Below are 23468 nucleotides of genomic sequence, written 5' to 3'. Positions count from 1 at the left end.
AAAATAATCGTGATTATCATTTTTGCCATAATCGAGCAGCCCTAATTATTGTGTTGGTTTGTTTCCTGTCTCTTGGATGGAGCCCAGCTGTGCGTGGCCCCTGGGCCTGTGGTCAGAGTGTGTGCTGGATAATCCGGCCCAGGATGAGGCCAAACTGACATGGGATGAAATGTCTGTCACATAATTGAGCTTAGTGTAGTTTCATTTCTGCACAATTTAAAAACAACCAAAACTTTGTTCTGTCTTTTCTATGTTATACTGTAGACTTTCTTTGATACTGTGTCCAAAAGGAGCAGCTTTTACTTTGAAGGGGAGCCGTCCCTGTTTCCTCTTCAGGTTGGATGATGGAAGCAAATTAGTAGCTGTGTCCCAAAACGTCGGCTGCATCCTCCAGAGGCTGCATTTGAAGGCCGATTACGTCACAGCCAGGCGATGAAGGCTGTCCGTATTTGTCGACTCCTTCAAATGTGGCCGACAAATGCGTCCTTCATTTCCCCGAATTTGAAGGATTCGTCGGGTGTGTCCTTCGTGGCCCACCATATCCCAGAATTCATAGCGCGGCCCAGCCAAATTTCAGCTGCCAACAATGGCGGCAGCTACTAAGTTTTCAAATTACTCTTATTAATCTTTCTGGGTCACAAAATAAACTTTTAACATATTTTCAGGCGAGAAAGTAGCTGTGTAAACTTCAAATATCTGCTTGGTTTATCAAGACATCGCATATTTGCAAAAGTGTGCCGACGTTTTCGGAGACGTCTGTTACCCACCCGCTCGCTAGCAAGCCGGGGGGTTCAATGGTCACTCCAGCCGGCGAGAGCAGCGGACGCCCAGCTTCATCGTTTTCAGACCCCGCTCTTTCGCTACTCAGGTTAAACATGATATATAAGTCACTCGGAGAACTTAAAAATGTAATTGTTTGCCTTTTTTCTGTGTTTTATTTGTTCCGGAGTAAATCGGTTTGGCTGAGATCAAAGTTCCTCCGGGATTTTCACACAGCTGAATAAACGTTAAACAGGAAACTGATTAAACAGAAGTGTGAGACGGTCGAGAATTTACGCCAGTGTCCTGTTATATTTTAGATAGCAAGGAGCAGACGGCCGAGTTTATTAAACTCCACCGACACAGCGGTGACGCAAATCTGAAGGCTAGACCGTCCCATTTCACAGCCTCGCACTTCCAGCCTTTTCGATCTTTGAAGGACCCGGCCCACGTAGACCGCGAATACCGGGTCCTCCGAAGGATGCAGCCGACGTTTTGGGACAAAGCTAGTGTGTGATGTTCTTTCAGTGTTGCACTTTGTAGACGCTCCCTGAGCACTGGTCTCACAGCCAGCTGCACATAGAGACCAGTGTTGTTAGTCCAGGTCAGAAGATGACTTGTTGGAGTGAAAATGAGCTTGTAGTTTGTCTGCTTTAATAATGTGACTGGAAAAAGGTGTTGGACTTCAAATATGTCCATTTCTTTCACACTTCACCTTTAAAAGTGAAGCCTTGTGGTTCCTGGGAGGAAAAACACGACTTTTTCAAGTCTTTGTCCTGTTTTTATGAGAAATGTACGACTTTAATGTGAAACATTCAGAGTTTTTTCTCTTGTTGTGTTTGTTTGAAGCTGCTTCCTGTTGGCTTCAGCTGTTTGGAGTTTCCATTTTCTAAACTTCTACATTCTGAAACTTCTTCAGCTCTGAACAGATGATGAAACACTGAATGATTTCAAGCTCACACTTTGTCTAATAAACTTACATCTTTCATTCTTTATACAGATTGAGTCGCTGTGGTTTGTCAGAGATCAGCTGTTATTATCTGGCAGCAGCACTGAAGTCCAACCCCTCCCATCTGAGACAGCTGGACCTGAGCTGGAACATCAACCTGCAGGATTCAGGAGTGAAGCATCTGTGTGGTTTCCTGGAGAGTCCAGGATGTGGACTTGAAACTCTGGGGTCAGTCAGCATGTTTTAGTTGTGCTGAGATGAATATGATGTGAAAGTTGTGCTGACACTAAACTGCAGACATCAGGCTGATATTATACTGATCCACACTGAGGATCTTCATGGTAAAGTCTGTTTTCTTCTTCTCTGGTTTAGTCCATTGACTGCAGCAGAACAATGTTCACATTTCAAACAGTGAGACTCAACGTATGGCCCGCGGCCCACACGCGGCCTGCCCACCTTTCCTGATTCAGAGAGAGGGGACCCTGATTAACTGTGTAGTGTTCTTCCTCACAGTTCTAAGTATCAGACACAACAATGAATAATCCACAGCTGACTGTCTTTAGCAGGTCAAAGGTCACGGCACACAGCAGACAGTGGGAAATATTATAACTCTGATCATTTATCAGCACATATCCATATGTATAAAAACAAAGCTGACACTGTGAGACTTGATCAGAGGTGTGATCATCACAGCAGAGGCCTTTGTGTCAAAGTCACTGAGGATCAAACAGAAACACATGAAGCAGATTTTCCTGTTCTGGCTTTTTATAGCAGATAACCTTCAAAATATTCTGCAGTCCATCAAAAACTGAAGCAAACCATGAATCAACATGTGAACATGAGCTGATGCTGCTGAAGGGAAGCAAAGTTACAGAGGTTTGATTACAGACACAGCTGAGAGTTTGTAATCTGTCATCATTTTAAAAGGTTTACATTTCTTCAGTATATCCACATTTGCAGCTGGTACCTCAACCTCCACTTGTCCAACACAACTGCTGTCCACTGCCTCCATGACATTGTGATTTTGCTGTTGGTCTTCTGTCAGATCTTCATCAATCACTTCTGCACGGGGCACACCTTCAGACTCTGCAGCTGCATAACGAAAGCCTGTAAGATAAAATTAGACATAAGGTAAATGTACACCAATATTCCAATGACAGGTGTGTGATTCATCTGGAAGTTATGTGCGGATTAGTGTACAGTGATAGCAATTTAGTATGTTTTTAGAGGGGGGGGGGGGGGGGGGGGGGGTGTTTACCTCCGATGGGTGCTCTTTTTCGCTTCCGTTGCGTACGCCTTGAGTGCCGGTCCGAGTCTGATACAGGTATGTCGTCATGCCCCATGTGCAGTGTTGGTTCCCAGTCTGGATTTGTTACATCCATTTCATATGCTGGTTTGCCTGCAATAATGCCAAATCATAAGCTACTCAGTCGACATGATGTGGTTCTGCAGCATCACACATTAGCATGTTTTATCTCATTATCTATGACCTCAGCACGTTGAAAATCACACTAAAAGCCTTTCAAGAGTGATATGAATTAATTTAGAACTCACCGGAAAGAAAATGCCGTGAGCAAACCAACAAAAAGCTGGGGATTGCAGAGAACTCGATATCCGCTCGTCTCACCGCTGCAATCCAAGCCTGACGTCTTTGTTTAGTAATATCGGATACATGGGATCCCTCACGTTGCCTCCAGGATGGAAAACGATGAAAAGAGAGCCCGTTATCCAGCTTCTTGCCTTCACGATCGTGTGATCTAACGTTGCAACCGACAACACAACACGTACGATCCATAGCTGAAATGGTATCCTTTGGCTGGCCTACTGTCATGGCGGAAGGGGGCATGGCCCATCTCCCGTGACATCACGCTCCAAAGCCCTATAGGTGGGAAAATGTACCATGTCGACCAATCAAAAATGATATGGAAACATGACATTTGGTTGTTTAGCAAAAGGGGGAAGTTTTAGGAGTGACCGGCAAGAGAGAGCGAGTGAGCGAAAGAGAGAGAGAGTTTTGATACGTGAGAGATTTGTGACGTTTACCGTGTTTGGTCTCAAGTTAGTTTGTTGTCTTGTGTATTTAGTGTGTAGCTGTTGTTTTGTTTTGTGTGTCAGTTCTACTAGTGATCGTCACAGTTGCTGCCTTAAAGCCAACAAAGGCAGATTGCAGTGTAAACGCTGAGTGACACACCTGCTGTCAGACCTGCAGGTTTATCCCTGTGCTGTTCTCATATGTGTTAGAGTGACACAAACTATTGTTTGACACCTGATTGTTCTGTAAATAGTTTGAAATGATTATATGAAAAACGTCTGAGCCTTGGCTGCATTTTTTGGTAAATAGTACCATATAACTTTGTTGTTTGCAAAACGTGTGCGTATTTTTAAAAATGTACAATCTCTATTTGCATTTCAAGTTATGAAGATGATTCGTTAAACATGTGTGTGGTTTTTACAGTCAAAATATCACTTTCTACTTGTATTTTAAATTTTGTCTGAATTTAGATAAATTGTGCTGATACAGTTGGTCAAAATGAGAAAATAACAGATTGGCAAGATAAACTGTTTTTAAAGGTAAAATATAGAGGCCACATCAAAAGTAGTCAAGAAGGGTTAAAGGCTAAAAGCAAAGTTGTCACCAAGTACTGTTTATATTTGTGTGTATTGCTGCAGCTTTTTTGAGTATTAATTTGGTGCCTTTGTGTGAAATAATGGTATTGTGAGTGATCCATATAGTCACAAAGAATAGCCACTTGTTTCTGTGCTACCAAAGTTCCCCGGCTTTCATTCAAAATGTGTTTATCGTCAGCACCTGCACATTAAACTACTTAAACATTATAAATGTCTTCAAGCTCACACTGAGGCCTGTGGGGTACTATCAGCCACTGAGACAGTACACACATTTATATGTGTTTGTATATGAATATTTCATACTTTAAGACTGCCTGTTTATTTAAGGGAGATGAACAAAATACATTGGAATTGTACAAAATAATATCATGGATGATAAATTAAATAGATTTTAAGTAGATGCTTGTGCATTCTTAAAGTCTTATATGTTGAACTGAACTATGTGATCTGTTCAAAGCCTTAATCTTAATTTGAAGTGAAATGTGCATTTTGAGTTTATACACTATGTATATAAGGCGACCGTTTCCTTTTGCAGTATTTTTGTGTGGTGTACTTTTCTATGTCTTAACAAAAGGGGACAAAGGTGTTTAAGTTCACCTAGGATGATGTGTTTTAATTTTCACATGGTCTTGCTTGAATTTGACCCTGACAAAGGCGTATGAACTCTGTCAGCTGTTTGGAGTTTCCATTTTCTAAACTTCTACATTCTGAACCTTCTTCAGCTCTGAACAGATGATGAAACACTGAATGATTTCAAGCTCACACTTTGTCTAATAAACTTACATCTTTCATTCTTTATACAGATTGAGGGGCTGTGGTTTGTCAGAGATCAGCTGTGATTATCTGGCAGCAGCACTGAAGTCCAACCCCTCCCATCTGAGAGAGCTGGACCTGAGTGACAACTACAAGCTGCAGGATTCAGGAGTGAAGCATCTGTGTGGTTTCCTGGAGAGTCCAGGATGTGGACTTGAAACTCTGAGGTCAGTCAGCATGTTTTAGTTGTGCTGAGATGAATATGATGTGAAAGTTGTGCTGACACTAAACTGCAGACATCAGGCTGATATTATACTGATCCACACTGAGGATCTTCATGGTAAAGTCTGTTTTCTTCTTCTCTGGTTTAGTCCATTGACTGCAGCAGAACAATGTTCACATTTCAAACAGTGAGACTCAACGTATGGCCCGCGGCCCACACGCGGCCTGCCCACCTTTCCTGATTCAGAGAGAGGGGACCCTGATTAACTGTGTAGTGTTCTTCCTCACAGTTCTAAGTATCAGACACAACAATGAATAATCCACAGCTGACTGTCTTTAGCAGGTCAAAGGTCACGGCACACAGCAGACAGTGGGAAATATTATAACTCTGATCATTTATCAGCACATATCCATATGTATAAAAACAAAGCTGACACTGTGAGACTTGATCAGAGGTGTGATCATCACAGCAGAGGCCTTTGTGTCAAAGTCACTGAGGATCAAACAGAAACACATGAAGCAGATTTTCCTGTTCTGGCTTTTTATAGCAGATAACCTTCAAAATATTCTGCAGTCCATCAAAAACTGAAGCAAACCATGAATCAGCATGTGAACATGAGCTGATGCTGCTGAAGTGAAGCAAAGTTACAGAGGTTTGATTACAGACACAGCTGAGAGTTTGTAATCTGTCATCATTTTAAAAGGTTTACATTTCTTCAGTATATCCACATTTGCAGCTGCTAACTCAACCTCCACTTGTCCAACACAACTGCTGTCCACTGCCTCCATGACATTGTGATTTTGCTGTTGGTCTTCTGTCAGATCTTCATCAATCACTTCTGCACGGGGCACACCTTCAGACTCTGCAGCTGCATAACGAAAGCCTGTAAGATAAAATTAGACATAAGGTAAATGTACACCAATATTCCAATGACAGGTGTGTGATTCATCTGGAAGTTATGTGCGGATTAGTGTACAGTGATAGCAATTTAGTATGTTTTTAGAGGGGGGGGGGGGGGGGGGGGTTGTTTACCTCCGATGGGTGCTCTTTTTCGCTTCCGTTGCGTACGCCTTGAGTGCCGGTCCGAGTCTGATACAGGTATGTCGTCATGCCCCATGTGCAGTGTTGGTTCCCAGTCTGGATTTGTTACATCCATTTCATATGCTGGTTTGCCTGCAATAATGCCAAATCATAAGCTACTCAGTCGACATGATGTGGTTCTGCAGCATCACACATTAGCATGTTTTATCTCATTATCTATGACCTCAGCACGTTGAAAATAACACTAAAAGCCTTTCAAGAGTGATATGAATTAATTTAGAACTCACCGGAAAGAAAATGCCATGAGCAAACCAACAAAAAGCTGGGGATTGCAGAGAACTCGATATCCGCTCGTCTCACCGCTGCAATCCAAGCCTGACGTCTTTGTTTAGTAATATCGGATACATGGGATCCCTCACGTTGCCTCCAGGACGGAAAACGATGAAAAGAGAGCCCGTTATCCAGCTTCTTGCCTTCACGATCGTGTGATCTAACGTTGCAACCGACAACACAACACGTACGATCCATAGCTGAAATGGTATCCTTTGGCTGGCCTACTGTCATGGCGGAAGGGGGCGTGGCCCATCTCCCGTGACATCACGCTCCAAAGCCCTATAGGTGGGAAAATGTATGTCGACCAATCAAAAATGATATGGAAACATGACATTTGGTTGTTTAGCAAAAGGGGGAAGTTTTAGGAGTGACCGGCAAGAGAGAGCGAGTGAGCGAAAGAGAGAGAGAGTTTTGATACGTGAGAGATTTGTGACGTTTACCGTGTTTGGTCTCAAGTTAGTTTGTTGTCTTGTGTATTTAGTGTGTAGCTGTTGTTTTGTTTTGTGTGTCAGTTCTACTAGTGATCGTCACAGTTGCTGCCTTAAAGCCAACAAAGGCAGATTGCAGTGTAAACGCTGAGTGACACACCTGCTGTCAGACCTGCAGGTTTATCCCTGTGCTGTTCTCATATGTGTTAGAGTGACACAAACTATTGTTTGACACCTGATTGTTCTGTAAATAGTTTGAAATGATTATATGAAAAACGTCTGAGCCTTGGCTGCATTTTTTGGTAAATAGTACCATATAACTTTGTTGTTTGCAAAACGTGTGCGTATTTTTAAAAATGTACAATCTCTATTTGCATTTCAAGTTATGAAGATGATTCGTTAAACATGTGTGTGGTTTTTACAGTCAAAATATCACTTTCTACTTGTATTTTAAATTTTGTCTGAATTTAGATAAATTGTGCTGATACAGTTGGTCAAAATGAGAAAATAACAGATTGGCAAGATAAACTGTTTTTAAAGGTAAAATATAGAGGCCACATCAAAAGTAGTCAAGAAGGGTTAAAGGCTAAAAGCAAAGTTGTCACCAAGTACTGTTTATATTTGTGTGTATTGCTGCAGCTTTTTTGAGTATTAATTTGGTGCCTTTGTGTGAAATAATGGTATTGTGAGTGATCCATATAGTCACAAAGAATAGCCACTTGTTTCTGTGCTACCAAAGTTCCCCGGCTTTCATTCAAAATGTGTTTATCGTCAGCACCTGCACATTAAACTACTTAAACATTATAAATGTCTTCAAGCTCACACTGAGGCCTGTGGGGTACTATCAGCCACTGAGACAGTACACACATTTATATGTGTTTGTATATGAATATTTCATACTTTAAGACTGCCTGTTTATTTAAGGGAGATGAACAAAATACATTGGAATTGTACAAAATAATATCATGGATGATAAATTAAATAGATTTTAAGTAGATGCTTGTGCATTCTTAAAGTCTTATATGTTGAACTGAACTATGTGATCTGTTCAAAGCCTTAATCTTAATTTGAAGTGAAATGTGCATTTTGAGTTTATACACTATGTATATAAGGCGACCGTTTCCTTTTGCAGTATTTTTGTGTGGTGTACTTTTCTATGTCTTAACAAAAGGGGAACAAAGGTGTTTAAGTTCACCTAGGATGATGTGTTTTAATTTTCACATGGTCTTGCTTGAATTTGACCCTGACAAAGGCGTATGAACTCTGTCAGCTGTTTGGAGTTTCCATTTTCTAAACTTCTACATTCTGAACCTTCTTCAGCTCTGAACAGATGATGAAACACTGAATGATTTCAAGCTCACACTTTGTCTAATAAACTTACATCTTTCATTCTTTATACAGATTGATCAACTGTGGTTTGTCAGAGATCAGCTGTGATTATCTGGCAGCAGCACTGAAGTCCAACCCCTCCCATCTGAGAGAGCTGGACCTGAGCTGGAACAACAACCTGCAGGATTCAGGAGTGAAGCATCTGTGTGGTTTCCTGGAGAGTCCAGGATGTGGACTTGAAACTCTGAGGTCAGTCAGCATGTTTTAGTTTTGCTGAGATGAATATGATGTGAAAGTTGTGCTGACACTAAACTGCAGACATCAGGCTGATATTATAGTGATCCACACTGAGGATCTTCATGGTAAAGTCTGTTTTCTTCTTCTCTGGTTTAGTCCATTGACTGCAGCAGAACAATGTTCACATTTCAAACCTTCAAAGAAGAAGAAAAATCCTCCACTGGATAATTCACTGTGAAACTCTCCAACTCTTCATTCCACCTTAAAGTCTGTCTGACACTGAAATCCAAAGCAAAATGTGCGTTTGCTTTACAGACAGCAGTCCAACACAAACATACACACATCATCCAAAGCACAGTCCAACATCCAAATCTCCTCCACTGCCAGCATGAATGATGGGAAAGAGAAGGAGGAACACTCTGACATTCAGGGTTAGAATGAGTTTCATGAAGCAGACTGTGAAGATCAAAGCTGCATTAGAAAGCTTACATGAATGAATGAGTGGACAGAAGTGGACAGAGATCATCTGAAGCACTTCAAAGGCTTTAAATCAGCACATTTCTCTTTATTCTTTATCAACTCTGTTAGTTTCTCTCAGTTTTCTGTGGAATGAAGCTAACAGCAGGCTAATAAGATGCTGACCAATAGGTTTCTATTAAAGGTTGTAATTTGTATATGAAAAAGTGCTTTGGCTCAGCAGGGATCAGCTTACAGGTAGAATACAGCTGCTGGATGGGATTAGCATGTCATAGCTATCTACCAAACTGCTAACTGGGGGATTTCAGGCCATCTATGGATCATTTTTGCTAACTGTTTATTCAGCTTAGGCTCACAGGGCTGCAGCCTGTGCCCTAGCTGTCATAGGGCAAGAGGCGTGGTCCACCTGCACAGGTGAGCAGTCCATCACAGGGCCAACAGAGAGAGACAGAGAAGCACTCTCTCACATCCACACCTACAGCCAATTTAGAAGCACCAATGAACCTAAGCAGCATTTCATTGGACTGTGGGAGAACATCCAACCTCCACAGAAAGGCCAACAAGCTTCAACCTACAACCTTCTTGCTTTAAGGCACTAGTGTGAACCACGTTTCCCCATTTCAGCCCAAATCCTGCATCTTCCTGTTTCTGACTCCAGGCCAGCTCCACTAACACTTTCTCATCAGACACTGCCACCTAGTGGAGGAAGTCTTAGTTCCATTTGAAGCTTCAGATTACAGTTAGTTCCTTTACAAAGAGGTGGGGGTGGTGGGGCCACAGCACCATCATCACTGAGTGCCATAGGACACTTAACCTTTGTTTCCATATGCTGGGAACTTCCTGTTGTTCCAAGGAGGACTGGAAAATGTGTGAAGATCTCCCAGTCAGTTCCTCACAGCACACTTCAATCATTTCCCTCCCACAGCATCAGGACCAGGGCTTTTTCTCTCTTTGGTCACACTAAGAGATTTCCACACAAACACCTCATCAGTGGGACTCTCAGAGCTACCAGCCCTTTGCTACAATCACAAAGCTCTTCATTGAAATCAATGATATCAAAGCTGGAATCAAATGAGTCCAAGTCTTCTGCTGATTCAGCATCACATTCATCTTTGCTCCTTGTTCTGCATCCCCACCATGGACTTCATTCCTTTCCAAGCCAGCCTTGAGTGTCCTTTATTCAGCTCATCCTCTGCTTTACTTTTACACCTGATTTTAGCTGCTTTATCTCTCTTTCAACAAGTTTCTGTGCCTCCATCTTTTTCTTCTCTCCCTCATAACAAGACAGCTTCTTCTGCCTGAGAACATGTTGGAGTGATTTACTAATCCAGGGCTGCTTATTGGGGAAAATACTTCCTGTTTTAAAAGTAATCCCCATTTTTCCCAGAAAGAAATGTAAGTAGAAATCGATGATCTAAGTGAGAACATGAGCCTTTAAAAAGTCCCAGTGGGTGCAGTCAAAGCAGTCCCTCAGTCCCAGTATAGAGTCTTTGGTCCAGACTGGAACAACTGTGTGCCCAGTTTGAGCTCTCTTCAGTGCTGTGACCTGACAGACCCAGAGGGGCCATCACATCACATTTAGAAGCTCCCCTAATGGAGCCACAACACATGTCCAACACTTAGTCTGTCTTGTTGGACCAACTGGAAGAAATGATTCAAGGACTTAGTCACAGAACAGAGATTCAAATCTCCAAAATCCAACTGGCTGCATCAGGACATATAGTCTGAAACTCTGCACAGTTTCCTGTTTGAAGCTGCTTCCTGTTGGCTTCAGCTGTTTGGAGTTTCCATTTTCTAAACTTCTACATTCTGAACCTTCTTCAGCTCTGAACAGATGATGAAACACTGAATGACTTCAAGCTCACACTTTGTCTAATAAACTTACATCTTTCATTCTTTATACAGATTGTGGGGCTGTGGTTTGTCAAAGATCAGCTGTGATTATCTGTCAGCAGCACTGAAGTCCAACCCCTCCCATCTGAGAGAGCTGGAGCTGCAAGGAAACAACCTGATGGATCCAGATGTGAAGCAGCTGTCTGATCTTCAGCAGAGTCCAGACTACAGACTGGAGACTCTGAGGTCAGTAGAGTGATGGAGTGAGTGGGTGGTGCTGTCAGCAGTATTGTACTAAACACAGTCAGTATGAAACAAAGATCCAGTGTTTCCTGTAAAGCTGCAGCTTCTCAGTGAAGCTGTGAGAGGAGAATGGTGACAGGCTTCAGGATTGGACACAAACACTTCCTGTTTCTGACCTTTATGGTCACCATGGTAACGGCTGACACGCTCTGATCAAACACTGTCAACAGCCAATCAGCTCTCTGAACAAAGCAGCACGCAGACCAATGACTGCATTCGTTTCCAAGTTTAAAGCAGTGAAGAACACAGTCTGTAGGTGAGGAAGAATTTAGTGAGAGCAGATGTTTGGATGGAATTCCTCCAGTTAACAGCTGGAACCGTCCATCTGGATTGTTGGGCTTGTTGTTGGGGTTCCTACAGAGCTCAGAGTGGACACACCAAGGTTCTTCTAATGAATGAAAGTCCAAACTCAAACTAGGAGGGAAAAACATTTTCATCAACTTCAATAAAAATCCAAAGATTAGAAAAAGTGAAGCAACAATGAGTCCTAGTACAGTCCCAGCACTGAAGTCCCTGCTGCTCTTTATACTGGATGTGCTGCATCACTGACTGACAGCTGATGAAGAGTCTCTGGAAACACTCGTTTATCTCCTCTGCTCTTCCTTCTTCTCTCTGCAGGTGGAGCTGATGATGGTAAACAGGACGGTGTGTGTGCTGAGAGAGGAGGAGCTGTGTCCTGATGATCCAGAGAGGTTGAAGCAGCAGCAGCTTGTGTGTAGAGACGCTCTGACTGGGCCATGTTACTGGGAGGTGGAGAGGAGTGCTTCATCCAGCAGTGACTGACAGAGGAATGAGAAGAAGTGCAGATGACTGTCAGTGCTGCAGAGTGAACTGCTCTGAGAACAGCTCCACTGTCAGACACAATGTAGAGTCCAGCATCATCCCCGTGTGTCCCTCTGGATCTGACAGAGGATCATCAGTGTATCTGGACTGCTCTGCTGCTGCTCTGTCCTTCTACAGTCTCTGCACAGTCTCTGTCTCACTCTGGCTTCAGACCCTCCTGGATCAAACTCACCTGGAAAGACTTTCAAACATCACTCAATAGATTTGAATACAGAATATATTTGATATATACTGTAGATGTACTGTAGAGTTGCAGTTTGTCACTTGTAAATACAGTCTGTGAGCAGCTGTGAGCTGAAAGATCTTTCTAGAAACACGAAATGTTTTCACTCTTCTGTTGCTTTTTCATATATTTCCACAACATTAATATTGATCCCACCTGTCTCACCTGTTTCATGCTTTTATACATAATAACAGGACACGTGTGATCTGAGCGCTGCTGTGGTTGCTGTGCTGCACGTCTTCATTTAGATAACAGAGATGTTAGGTATTTTAGTACCATGGGAGCATTTACTGGATATTGTTTTATAGTGACATTATGCAGGAAAACTCTGTCATTCAATAAGGCCCCTTTGTTTCAGTGTTTTTCTCTTTGACCCAAGAATTGATGTGTGAGAATCACAGGCTGGTACAAGGTTGAAATACCACAGAGATCACTCCCTCAGCTACATTCGTTTCTTAATCTCTTAGGAGACGCCTGTTGAAGGCCAGATGGTTTGTTTCAGAATTCACTAATGAAAGAACTCTTTGTTTTGTGCCTTGAAAATATGTCGCTGAGATAATCACAATTGTAGCTGAACTGATAAACTACACAAAGGATGCTTCTTCACCCAAGGGCAGGAAGACGCTCCCTTATCTTGGTCTGTACTGGTTTAAACTGATAATCTGCTGTCTCATGAATTTTACCCTCTATATAAACTGTTGTACTTGTGAATAAAGTTGAGTCAATTTGGGAAGACAACCTGAAGCAGTCTCTGTTTTCTTGTTCTCCCAAGCTGCTCCCGAGATCGTACTAACACGCTGAATGGCATGCTTGAATGTTGCTTGAGAATATATTTGACTGTGTTACAGACTAAGGGATATTCTCTGCTGATAGACGTCCACGCCTCGGAGGAAGTCGATCCACGGATTAGGCCCTGGAAACCGTTTCCTTCAATTTTGGTGTCAGAAGTGGGATCCTGACGAAGGTAGGCACGTGTCTTTTATTTTATAAGACTGTGTTATGCCTTTCTCAGTGATCCACATAGAAACGGGATACGCTGACGAGGCCTTCTTCAGTGGCCCACATAGTAACAAGTGGGATACACTGAGGAGCCTTCTTTAGTGGCCCACATAGAAACACAGGAAGTTGCCTGTTGTTTTGTAAATAAAAGCAGAAAGGACACAGGAAGTTGCCTGCTGTCATAAACTAAGAAGTTGCTCACCAGCAGAAAGGACACAGGAAGTTGCCTGTGGTCATAAAACGAGAAGTTGCTCGTTAAAAAGTGAGAAGTTGCTCACTAAAAAGATAAAATTGCTAGCAAAAAATCAAGTAACCTCAGGTGTGCCACAGCAAAATAAAACTAACTTAAATCCTTCAAGCGTCTAAACCCCTCTGGAAATCACTGACCATGGGTCAGAATAATTCAAAGACCTTAGACGGGTCCGATAAAAAAATCAAAATTAACTGTAAAACCGAAAAAAATAAAATATAAAATCACAAATAGCGGACCACCACTTGGGTGGGCCTGATTATAGATATATATTATGTCAACGAATCCCAGGTGTGACTGAATCTCAGCTTATTGAAGAAGTAGAGGAACTAGACCCTAAAAATGACCAAGCAGCCAACACCACCTCGTTTTTGTGGATAAACGATGACAAAATCACAGCCTTTTTTCAAAATCTAAAGAAATTTCTGCTCACAATGTCTAGAGATAAAATTGATTTAAATGCAGTAACCATGTGTAAGCAAAAGCCAGATGAATCCATTCTAGTTTTTATGAAACGTTTCATGCACTGCTGGACTAATGAGGCATGCATGCCTGAAGGTGGAAATGATCAGATTTTCATAACAAATTCAAATTCAAATTCAAATTCAAATTTTATTTGTCACGTACACAGTCATACACAGTACGATATGTAGTGAAATGCTTGGACAACTGCTCGTGACCTAAAGAAAACAAAAAAGGAAAGGCTATGAATAAGATAGGAAATAAATATGAAAAATTAAAAAGGGTAAATTTAACTAGGAAGGAATAAAATATAAATTAAGGTTAAAAATGAAATAACTGTACAACACAAATTAGAATGAAGGGTAAATTTAACTGGGAAGAATAAGATAAAGATAAATATATAAATTAAAGTTGAAAATAAAATAACTGTACAACAAAATACACAATACACAATATAGAACTATATTCTTAAACAATATTCATCCAGAATGTTCACAACTATTGAAGCTGACTGCCACTGATAATCTCTATGACATGAAGATAAAGAACTTTATCACACTTGTCAAAACGAAAGCCGGTGCAGATCTTTTTCCCAACAGCACGAAGGCTAAAAATGTTAAGATGATGTTAAATTTTGATGTTGAAGGCTCAGAGGAAAGTGAGAAAATGATGTATGCAGGGGCCCCGCCCCCTCAACAAGCGCAGCAGGGAGATCTCAGAAGGACAGATAGGAGTGGAGACGTATGTTTTTACTGTGGAAAAATAGGGCACTGGAGGAGGGAATGCAAATCAGCAGCACGTGGGTCTCAACCACAAAACACAGGACCAGCTCCTGCCACTAGGCGTCAGCAGAGCTCTTCCAGACAAGTTAACTGGCAACGCAGACAGGAATCACATCAAAATAATGGCCCCTTTGCACTTCGGCAGCAACCTTATAATCCACATTTTAATCCCCACCCATATTGAAGGAAATTGCCTTCCCGGGTTTCCTCCGTGGCGTGAGCGATAAGCAGAGTTCTGTCCTTTCCTTCTAAGATTCCTAATTATTTAAAGTAACACTCAGGTATGCCATTCAGCGTGTTAGTACGAGCTCGGGAGCAGCTTGGGAGAACAAGAAAACAGAGACTGCTTTAGGTTGCCTTCCCAATCGACTCAAAGGTTTATTTGATACACAGCAGTTTATATAGAGGAAAAAAGGTTCGTGTGTCAGCTTTCCCAGTTCAAACCGGTACAGACTAAATAAGGAAACGTCTTCCTGCCTTCTGAGCAAAGTATCCCTTGTGTAGTTTATCAGTTCAGCTATAATTTATGATCATCCCAGCAAAATACACTCCTAGACATAAAATACAGAGTTCTTTCATTAGTGAATTCTGAAACAAACCACCTGGCCTTTAACGAGCCTTTTCCAGGAGATAAAGAAAAAGGGAGGATGGGAGTAAGGAAGTGGTCTCATCTCTGTGGTGTTTTCGACCTTCTGGTACCAGCTTGTGAGTCTTACACCTTAATTCTTGGGTCACAGAGAAAGAGAAAAACAACTAGTAGATGGGCCTTATTGAGTAACAGAGTTTTCCTGCATAATGTCACTATAAAACAATATCCAGTAAATGCTACCATGGTACTAAAATACCTAACAGTTCCCCTCTTTTATTATTTTTAAAAATAATAACTCAAATAGAAAGGAAAAATCACAAATGTAATAACGTAATATAAAAAGCAAATCATAAAATGTAATAGTTCACAACCTAATGTTCAATATACACATCAGGAACATCATTGGTAACATCTGACACATAATCTGGGTCAATTTGTGCCAATTGCAAATACATTGAAGTAGCTGTACTAGTAGCTATACGGGTTATCATAGAACGTACACAGGGTACCACACAACAGACAATAATCATCAAAAACATGCTGCAACGGTTACAAAGGCTACAATTAGTTCCTTCCATCTTCCAAACGTGTCCTGTAGCCACTTATGTAGCCACTGACCGTGACTTGTATTGGCAATTAGTTCTATCTGCAATGCTTCAAGTTTATTCATAGCTTGTGTGAATGAACCGTTAGGAGCGGTATTATTGGGAATGAAAGTACAGCATACATCAACGGTTACTAGACCACAGGTACCGGTCCAATTAACAGGTAAAGCTAATCTAAGGGTATTATTGCACAACCAATAAGCATGTGGGATTGGTCTGGTCAGGCGCGTGACCATGTGTGATTTAACTAACTCCCCCCAGTCAGTGTCATTTAATACACCGTCTGTGGGAACAATGATCGAGTCTCTGCTCGAACTTGAACTGTGTGTGTGTTCCTCCAGATATGATAAAACTTCAGCCATAGAGACAGCTAGCCATGTCTCATTACAGCGTGCACCTGGGGAGTCAGAGAAGAATGTATAGTTATCCTTTGTATAATCTATGTGTGTGTCTGGGCCAGTTAACTTTAGTCTGCGCAGACATATCATACTAGTATTAAAATGGAGAGGGATCTGTCCTAAGGGCAGTGAGGGCTTTAACCTATTCTCAGGGCGTTTCATTGGGGCGCAGGTCCCTGCGGTGTCAGTAGATAACTTCAATAATTCGCCTAATGGAGTCTCAGGGTTAGTTGGTGTGTGTGTGTGTCTAAGTAGGCAGTCGAGAGGGCTCAGAGTCAACTGTAAAGCGTCTTTAAAGAGAGCATTATCTCCGCCGATTTTCTCTAGTCCCTCAGTGAGGGGGAAACCGGATATGGGGTATCCTACTATTACCTGTTCTGGATTAGCCTTTGAACAGACATAACAGTTACTGTTTCCTAAATCACGAGCGGCTGTTCTGGCATTTTCATACCAGGCGTTAGCTCCTGTTCTAGAGGGTGCATAAAATGGTTTATTAGTGGCGTCTATGTTGCTATTTACTGATTTTAGGGAACGTGAGGAGTGCATTAAGTAGGTGTCTTGCAAAATGGAGCATGAGGTATAGTCAGCAAAATATGACCTGCAGAAATGTGAACATGGTTGCAGTTTACAATACAAAATAGCAAAGAGAAATCCTAAAGTTAATGCGATAGATATGATAAATAACCTAAATATATAAGAAAGTATATAAGAAAAACAGTTCTTCAGTTGTCTCCTGGCCTGGTCCCAGGTTCGAGAGACACAGAATAAGCGTCGTATGATGACAATGGGCATTTCATTTTCTCCATTATCAGGATGAAATGAGTCTGGCTTTATCAGGTTAGACATCATGTGGTACTTTTGGCTTTCTGTTCCTGCTGGATGTTTGAGTACCTTGTTGTTGTTCTTTCAGGCGTTGTGTGTTAATCAGTGATTGTGTGTGTGTATGTAACTTTTGGATCCGGGCGCTGGCTCGCCTGAGATGTCGTCTGCTTGATCCGACGCCTGAGATGGTCCGATTGGGCTGGTCTTAACCCTGCTGGCATGAATCCACTGAGGTTGTCCGTCTGTGAGGATGCTGGTTCTTCGTCACTGCCAGTACAGTCTGGGGCTGGAACACGCGCGGCCTCCCAGAGTGTCCTTGGGTTTAGTGACTTCTCCAACATGCATCTCCTTGTCTCCACTGGTGGAACTGTGGAGGGGAAAGGCTGAGAGAGACAAACTTTCTGATAGTTATTATTCAGTTTTTCTACCAGGTTGTGAACATCAGTGGACAATGCAATATACATCACCTTCTACTAGCGGTGCCCCTCTGGAAGCTGACCATGGTGTTGGGAATAGTCTTATTTCAAATGGAAATAATTTGGTTACTGCAGATGGAGTCATTCTAATCTCACACAGGACTTGAGTAAGTAATTTGACCCAGGTCATTAAAGTTTTAGCACACTTTTGAATTACTTCTGATGTGAATGAAGATCCTCTATCACTGTTAATCTGGTGAGGTATTCCGAATCTGGGTATTATTTCATTGCACAACTTTTGACAGACTACTTCTGCAGTTTCTTTTGAGGTTGGATAAGCTTCTACTCATTTACTAAATTGATCCACTATTACCAGTAAGTACTTGATGCTTCCTTGCGCTGGCATGTGTGTAAAATCAATTTGTAATGTATGAAATGGAAACTCTGGTTGTGGTAAATGCTGATGTTTCGCTTTTGGTTTTCCTACATTAGTTCGTGCACATGTTAGACAGGTTGCTAATATGCTTTTTACTGCGTGTGATGTTTTCTCAATTACAAATCTTGATTTTATTGCCCCTATTACCCCTCTTTGTCCGACATGACTCACACCGTGAAAATGTCGGGCAAGGACTGGCATCAGGGAATATGGGAGGGCAATCAAACCCTTAAGATTTTGTATAAGCCATCTCTGTCATCTAAGGTACAGTCATTATTCTCCCAACAGGTGTAATCACATGCAGAGGCTTGCTCTTGTATAAATTTTAAATCAACATTTGTGTCTAAATAGTCTGGGAGTGTAACAAGTGGCAGCTGTAGGGGCACAGATAATACTTCCTGCGGAGGTGGGAGCTGTGATGCAGCTGCAGCCTTGGCTGTCACGTCTGCTAAGGCATTACCTGTTGCTTCGTCTGTGTCAGCTGTACTGTGTCCTTTCGTTTTTACAACTGCAACGGCCGATGGCAGCTGTATAGCCTGAAAAAGTCTTTGAACAAAATCAGAATTTAGCAATTTCTTTTCCATCAGCAGATCTAAATCCTCTCTGTCTCCACAATGTGCCAAAGTCATGCACAACGCCAAATGTATAGCGGCTGTCTGCGCAAATTGTCACATGCTTATCCAAATGTAGCTCACAGGCGCGTATTAAAGCCATGAGCTCTGCTTTTTGTGCTGAGTGAAATGGTAATGAGTGAGCCTCTAGTATGATGTCAGGCACTGTTACCACTGAATAGCCACAAAGAAATGAGTTGTCATTCGGCCTTGAACAGGACCCGTCCACATAAACCGTGGCTGAGTCTGAGATAGGTGTTTGCTCTAAATCTGGACGTGGTGCTGTGGATTCCTGTATACGTGTCATGCAGTCATGATCGTCAAGCCTGTCTGAGCCATCCTGTCGGTCAGAAGAACACAGCATAGGATCAATAAATGTGAGATTTGCATATGTTGTGTAGTTATGTTTGCTAGAATGGTCGTGACCTGGTGATTGGTGTGTAGAATAGTGTCATGTGAGAGTGTGAGCTTCTCGCAGTCCCTTATCATGATAGAGCAAGCTGCTACTGCCCTCAGGCAGGCCGGCATTCCTGAACAATTCAGGCAGCACCTTTGAGTGGCGGAGGTCAGCACTCCCTTTAATGCATTGAAAGAGGCAGTCATTTCTGTGGATCACAGTATTCGAGGAGGCTTGTCTTTTTTACAACAGTCACGCAGAATGTGGTCATGAAAAGAACAGTCTGGTATCCACTGTCTGCAATAGTTCACCATGCCTAAGAAGGACGACATTTCCTTCTGTGTAGTGGGACGAGGGACGGAGGTCACAGCTTTGACCCTGTCTGCAGTCATGGAACGTTTTCCGTGAGACAGTGTGAATCCCAAATATTGAACAGAAGTCTGACAGTACTGCATTTTCTTTGCAGATGCTTTGTGGCCAGTCTTTTGGAGGTGCTGGAGAAGCATGTGTGTAGCAGTTTGACATAGTTTTTCACTCGGAGCACAGAGGAGGAGGTCATCCACATGTGGATCAGGGTGCAGCCCTGGAGGAGTGAAGCACCATTGAGAAAGCAGCAGAGCTGTCTATCATGCCTTGGGGCAAACGAGTCCAAGTGTACTGCTTATTTCTATGTGTGAATGCAAATAACGGCTGTGTGTCTTCATGAGAAAAAGGAGCGGAGCATAAATCCACCACGGTAAAGTGTGTATGCAATGCATGTCAATATGCTGTGAACATCTGAAACGAGAGGTGGCAGAGGAATGTTGACTGCATTAATTTGCCTTAAGTCTTGTATGAAACGCCATACGCCAGGTTTGTTAGGCTTTGGCACAGGATTGACAGGAGTGTGGGCTTTATTACTCCTGTAGTCAATAAATATCCTATCATGACATCTAGGGCTGCGGCTTTTTCCGTGGAAAGGGGACATTGCTTGACACATACTCGCTTGTTGTGTTTTAATAGGTGTACGTGATAAAGTGTACAGTCAATAAATCCTATATCATTCTCACTTTTAGACCATAATGTCATATTCTGGTATTCAGCTGGCAATGTAACTGCAGAAATAGCACAGTGGATAGGGTAGGTTAGATCTATGTGACGACATTTTTCGTAACCTATGTCTGAGTTATGTAACAAAATCACTGTTTGACCTTCACTTGTGTGAGCAGTTATCATGTTGTTGAACAGTGTGAGAGAAACAAAAGTGTGGCTCCCAGATATGGGATTACCTGTTAGTGGCGTCTGTACACGTTTTTTTTGGCACAGTGTGTGACATAGAGTACCGGACAAAAGGATGTTGAGTTCATTCTCTGCTGAGGGTCCAGCTGACACAGAGGATGTTCCTTCTCCATCATGTCGGTACATAGGGCAGAGAAAACATAAGCTGTTATCAGTGTCAGCAAACATTTCACCCTTTATGTTAAATGAAATACACAAATTCATTTTTGCTCTGGGTGTCTGCGGCTGCTGGAAAACTGAGCTAAATTTGCACCTCTAGCTTGTCCAACAGTGCATAAAGCGTTTTATGAATACTAGGATGGATTCATCAGGCTTCTGTTTACACATAGTTACTGCATTTAAGTCAATTTTGTCTCTGGACATTGTTAGCAGGAATTTCTTTAGATTCTTAAAGAAATCGGCGACTTTGTCATTATTTACCCTCCTTTTGTCCATAGCGGTAACATTTGATGCATCACGTCGCGGCATTCTATCATATATTTTCTACAGGACTTTTTAAGCAGACTACTTTTCTTATCACAAATGATATTCAACATTTCTACTGACCTGTTTTCTGGCGATAATCGTTCGGGATAGGGCTCCGAAAAGAAATTAGAATGCATTGAACTTCTTAAGTTGTAAACAAAGTCAGTCACATAAGCACTCCCGCATGTTCTGGATACGTGATCATGGACGTCTTCACCGATTCGCGGACGTAGGTTACACGTAACCGGAAATGGGAGTTATACTGAGCCGTTATTTGAGACTTTATTTTGTATTTTATTAATTTTTGGTTTTACAGGTACTTTAGATTTTTTATCGGACCTGTCTGTGGTCTTTGAATAATTCTGACCCATGTTCAGTGATTTCCAGAGGGGTTTACACGCTAGGAGGATTTAGGTTAGTATTTTCGCTGCGGCACAGCTGAGGTCACTTTAAATTTATTGCTAGCAATTTTTTGTTTGTGTGAGCAACTCTCACTTAGCGAGCAACTTCTCGCTTAACGAGCAACTTCTCGTAAAACAACAGGCAACTTCCTGTGTCTTTCTGCTTTTAATTTACTGCTTTTAACCCTTGTATGGTAATCGGGTCTGTGAGACCCGTTCAACTTCTCCCTGTGTCACTCTTTGGTGAGCAACTTCTCACTTAACGAGAAGTATTTAAGACAACAGGCAACTTCCTGTGTCACTCTTTGGTGAGCAACTTCTCACTTAACGAGAAGTATTTAAGACAACAGGCAACTTCCTGTGTCACTCTTTCTGAGTGAGCAACTTAAACAAAATTAAAATATTCAAGACAACAGGCAACTTCCTGTGTCCACCAACACCACACAAGGGTTAATTTACTTTATTCGGGGACTGAGGAAGTCAGTCAGTGTATCTCTCTGGATCACTAAGTGAAACTTCGTCAGCATATCCCGTTTTTTTATGGATCGATCACTGAGAGAGGTATAATAGGTCTCTATATAAATATGAAAGACGCATATTTACCTTCTGTCAGTAATCCCACTTCTGACACCAAAATTGAAGGAAATTGCCTTCCCGGGTTTCCTCCGTGGCGTGAGCGATAAGCAGAGTTCTGTCCTTTCCTTCTAAGATTCCTAATTATTTAAAGTAACACTCAGGTATGCCATTCAGCGTGTTAGTACGAGCTCGGGAGCAGCTTGGGAGAACAAGAAAACAGAGACTGCTTTAGGTTGCCTTCCCAATCGACTCAAAGGTTTATTTGATACACAGCAGTTTATATAGAGGAAAAAAGGTTCGTGTGTCAGCTTTCCCAGTTCAAACCGGTACAGACTAAATAAGGAAACGTCTTCCTGCCTTCTGAGCAAAGTATCCCTTGTGTAGTTTATCAGTTCAGCTATAATTTATGATCATCCCAGCAAAATACACTCCTAGACATAAAATACAGAGTTCTTTCATTAGTGAATTCTGAAACAAACCACCTGGCCTTTAACGAGCCTTTTCCAGGAGATAAAGAAAAAGGGAGGATGGGAGTAAGGAAGTGGTCTCATCTCTGTGGTGTTTTCGACCTTCTGGTACCAGCTTGTGAGTCTTACACCTTAATTCTTGGGTCACAGAGAAAGAGAAAAACAACTAGTAGATGGGCCTTATTGAGTAACAGAGTTTTCCTGCATAATGTCACTATAAAACAATATCCAGTAAATGCTACCATGGTACTAAAATACCTAACAGATATGATAACGAAAGGCTGGACCGACAATAGGGAGGCCCAGGTGAGGATGAGGGACAGTGTGAAGCACTACACACGATGCTGCATTTGCAATTGTCCCGTAACACAGAAAGCTTGCCCATGTTAGATAGAGATAGGTGAAAAGACTTATTCCTTTTTAGTTGACAGTGGAGCCACTAAAAGTTCACTGTCTGGAAAATTCTATAGTGGGCCTGTTTCCTCTGTGTGCATCAACACCATGGGAATAAACGGAACTCTAGTGCAATGCCCCAAAACTCATTCTCTAAAGACACGCTGGGGCCCAAAACCAGATGAAATTACATATCATCCATTCATAATTATTCCAAACTCGCCTGTGAATCTATTAGGCAGAGATTTAATGGCAAAAATGAATTTGTGTATTTCATTTAACACAAAGGGTGAAATGTTTGCAGATACTGATAACAGCTATGTTTTCTCTGCCCTTTGCACCGACACCATGGAGAAGGAACAGCCTCTGTGTCAGCTGGACGCCTCAGCAGAGAATGAACTCAACATCCTTTTGTCCGGTATTCCACGTCACACACTGTGCCAAAAACGTGTACAAATACCACTACCAGGTAATCCCACATCTGGGAGCCACACTTTTGTTTCTCTCACACTGTTTAACAACATGATAACTGCTCACACCAGTGAAGATAAAACAGTGGTTTTGTCACATAACTCAGACATAGGTTATGACATTACTGCACCATGTCGACACACAGATCTAACCTACCCCATACACTGTACTATCTCTGCTGTCACATTGCCAGCTGAATATCAGAACATGACATTATGGTCAAGAGGTGAGAATGATGTAGGATTTATTGACTGTACACCTTATCATGCTCAGCTGAAAAACAACAAGCCA

The 23468-nt window shown here is 42.0% G+C and overlaps 1 protein-coding gene across 1 annotated transcript in view; it reads left to right on the top strand.

The window, feature by feature from the left end:
- The window catches only part of LOC308393807 (uncharacterized protein), an 810936-nt gene that overhangs the window by 237794 nt on the left and 549674 nt on the right, over window positions 1-23468 (top strand). Inside the window, exons 13-14 of the mRNA XM_080877817.1 lie at window positions 1760-1936; window positions 8516-8692. Of these exons, the coding sequence (XP_080733943.1) occupies window positions 1760-1936; window positions 8516-8692 (354 nt within the window). The remainder of the gene's footprint in view (window positions 1-1759; window positions 1937-8515; window positions 8693-23468) is intronic.

The sequence above is a fragment of the Rhamphochromis sp. 'chilingali' genome, assembly GCF_963969265.1.
Source record: "Rhamphochromis sp. 'chilingali' genome assembly, chromosome: 1".
Taxonomy (NCBI): Eukaryota; Metazoa; Chordata; class Actinopteri; order Cichliformes; family Cichlidae; genus Rhamphochromis; species Rhamphochromis sp. 'chilingali'.
This window is presented reverse-complemented; position numbering and strand designations above follow the sequence as displayed.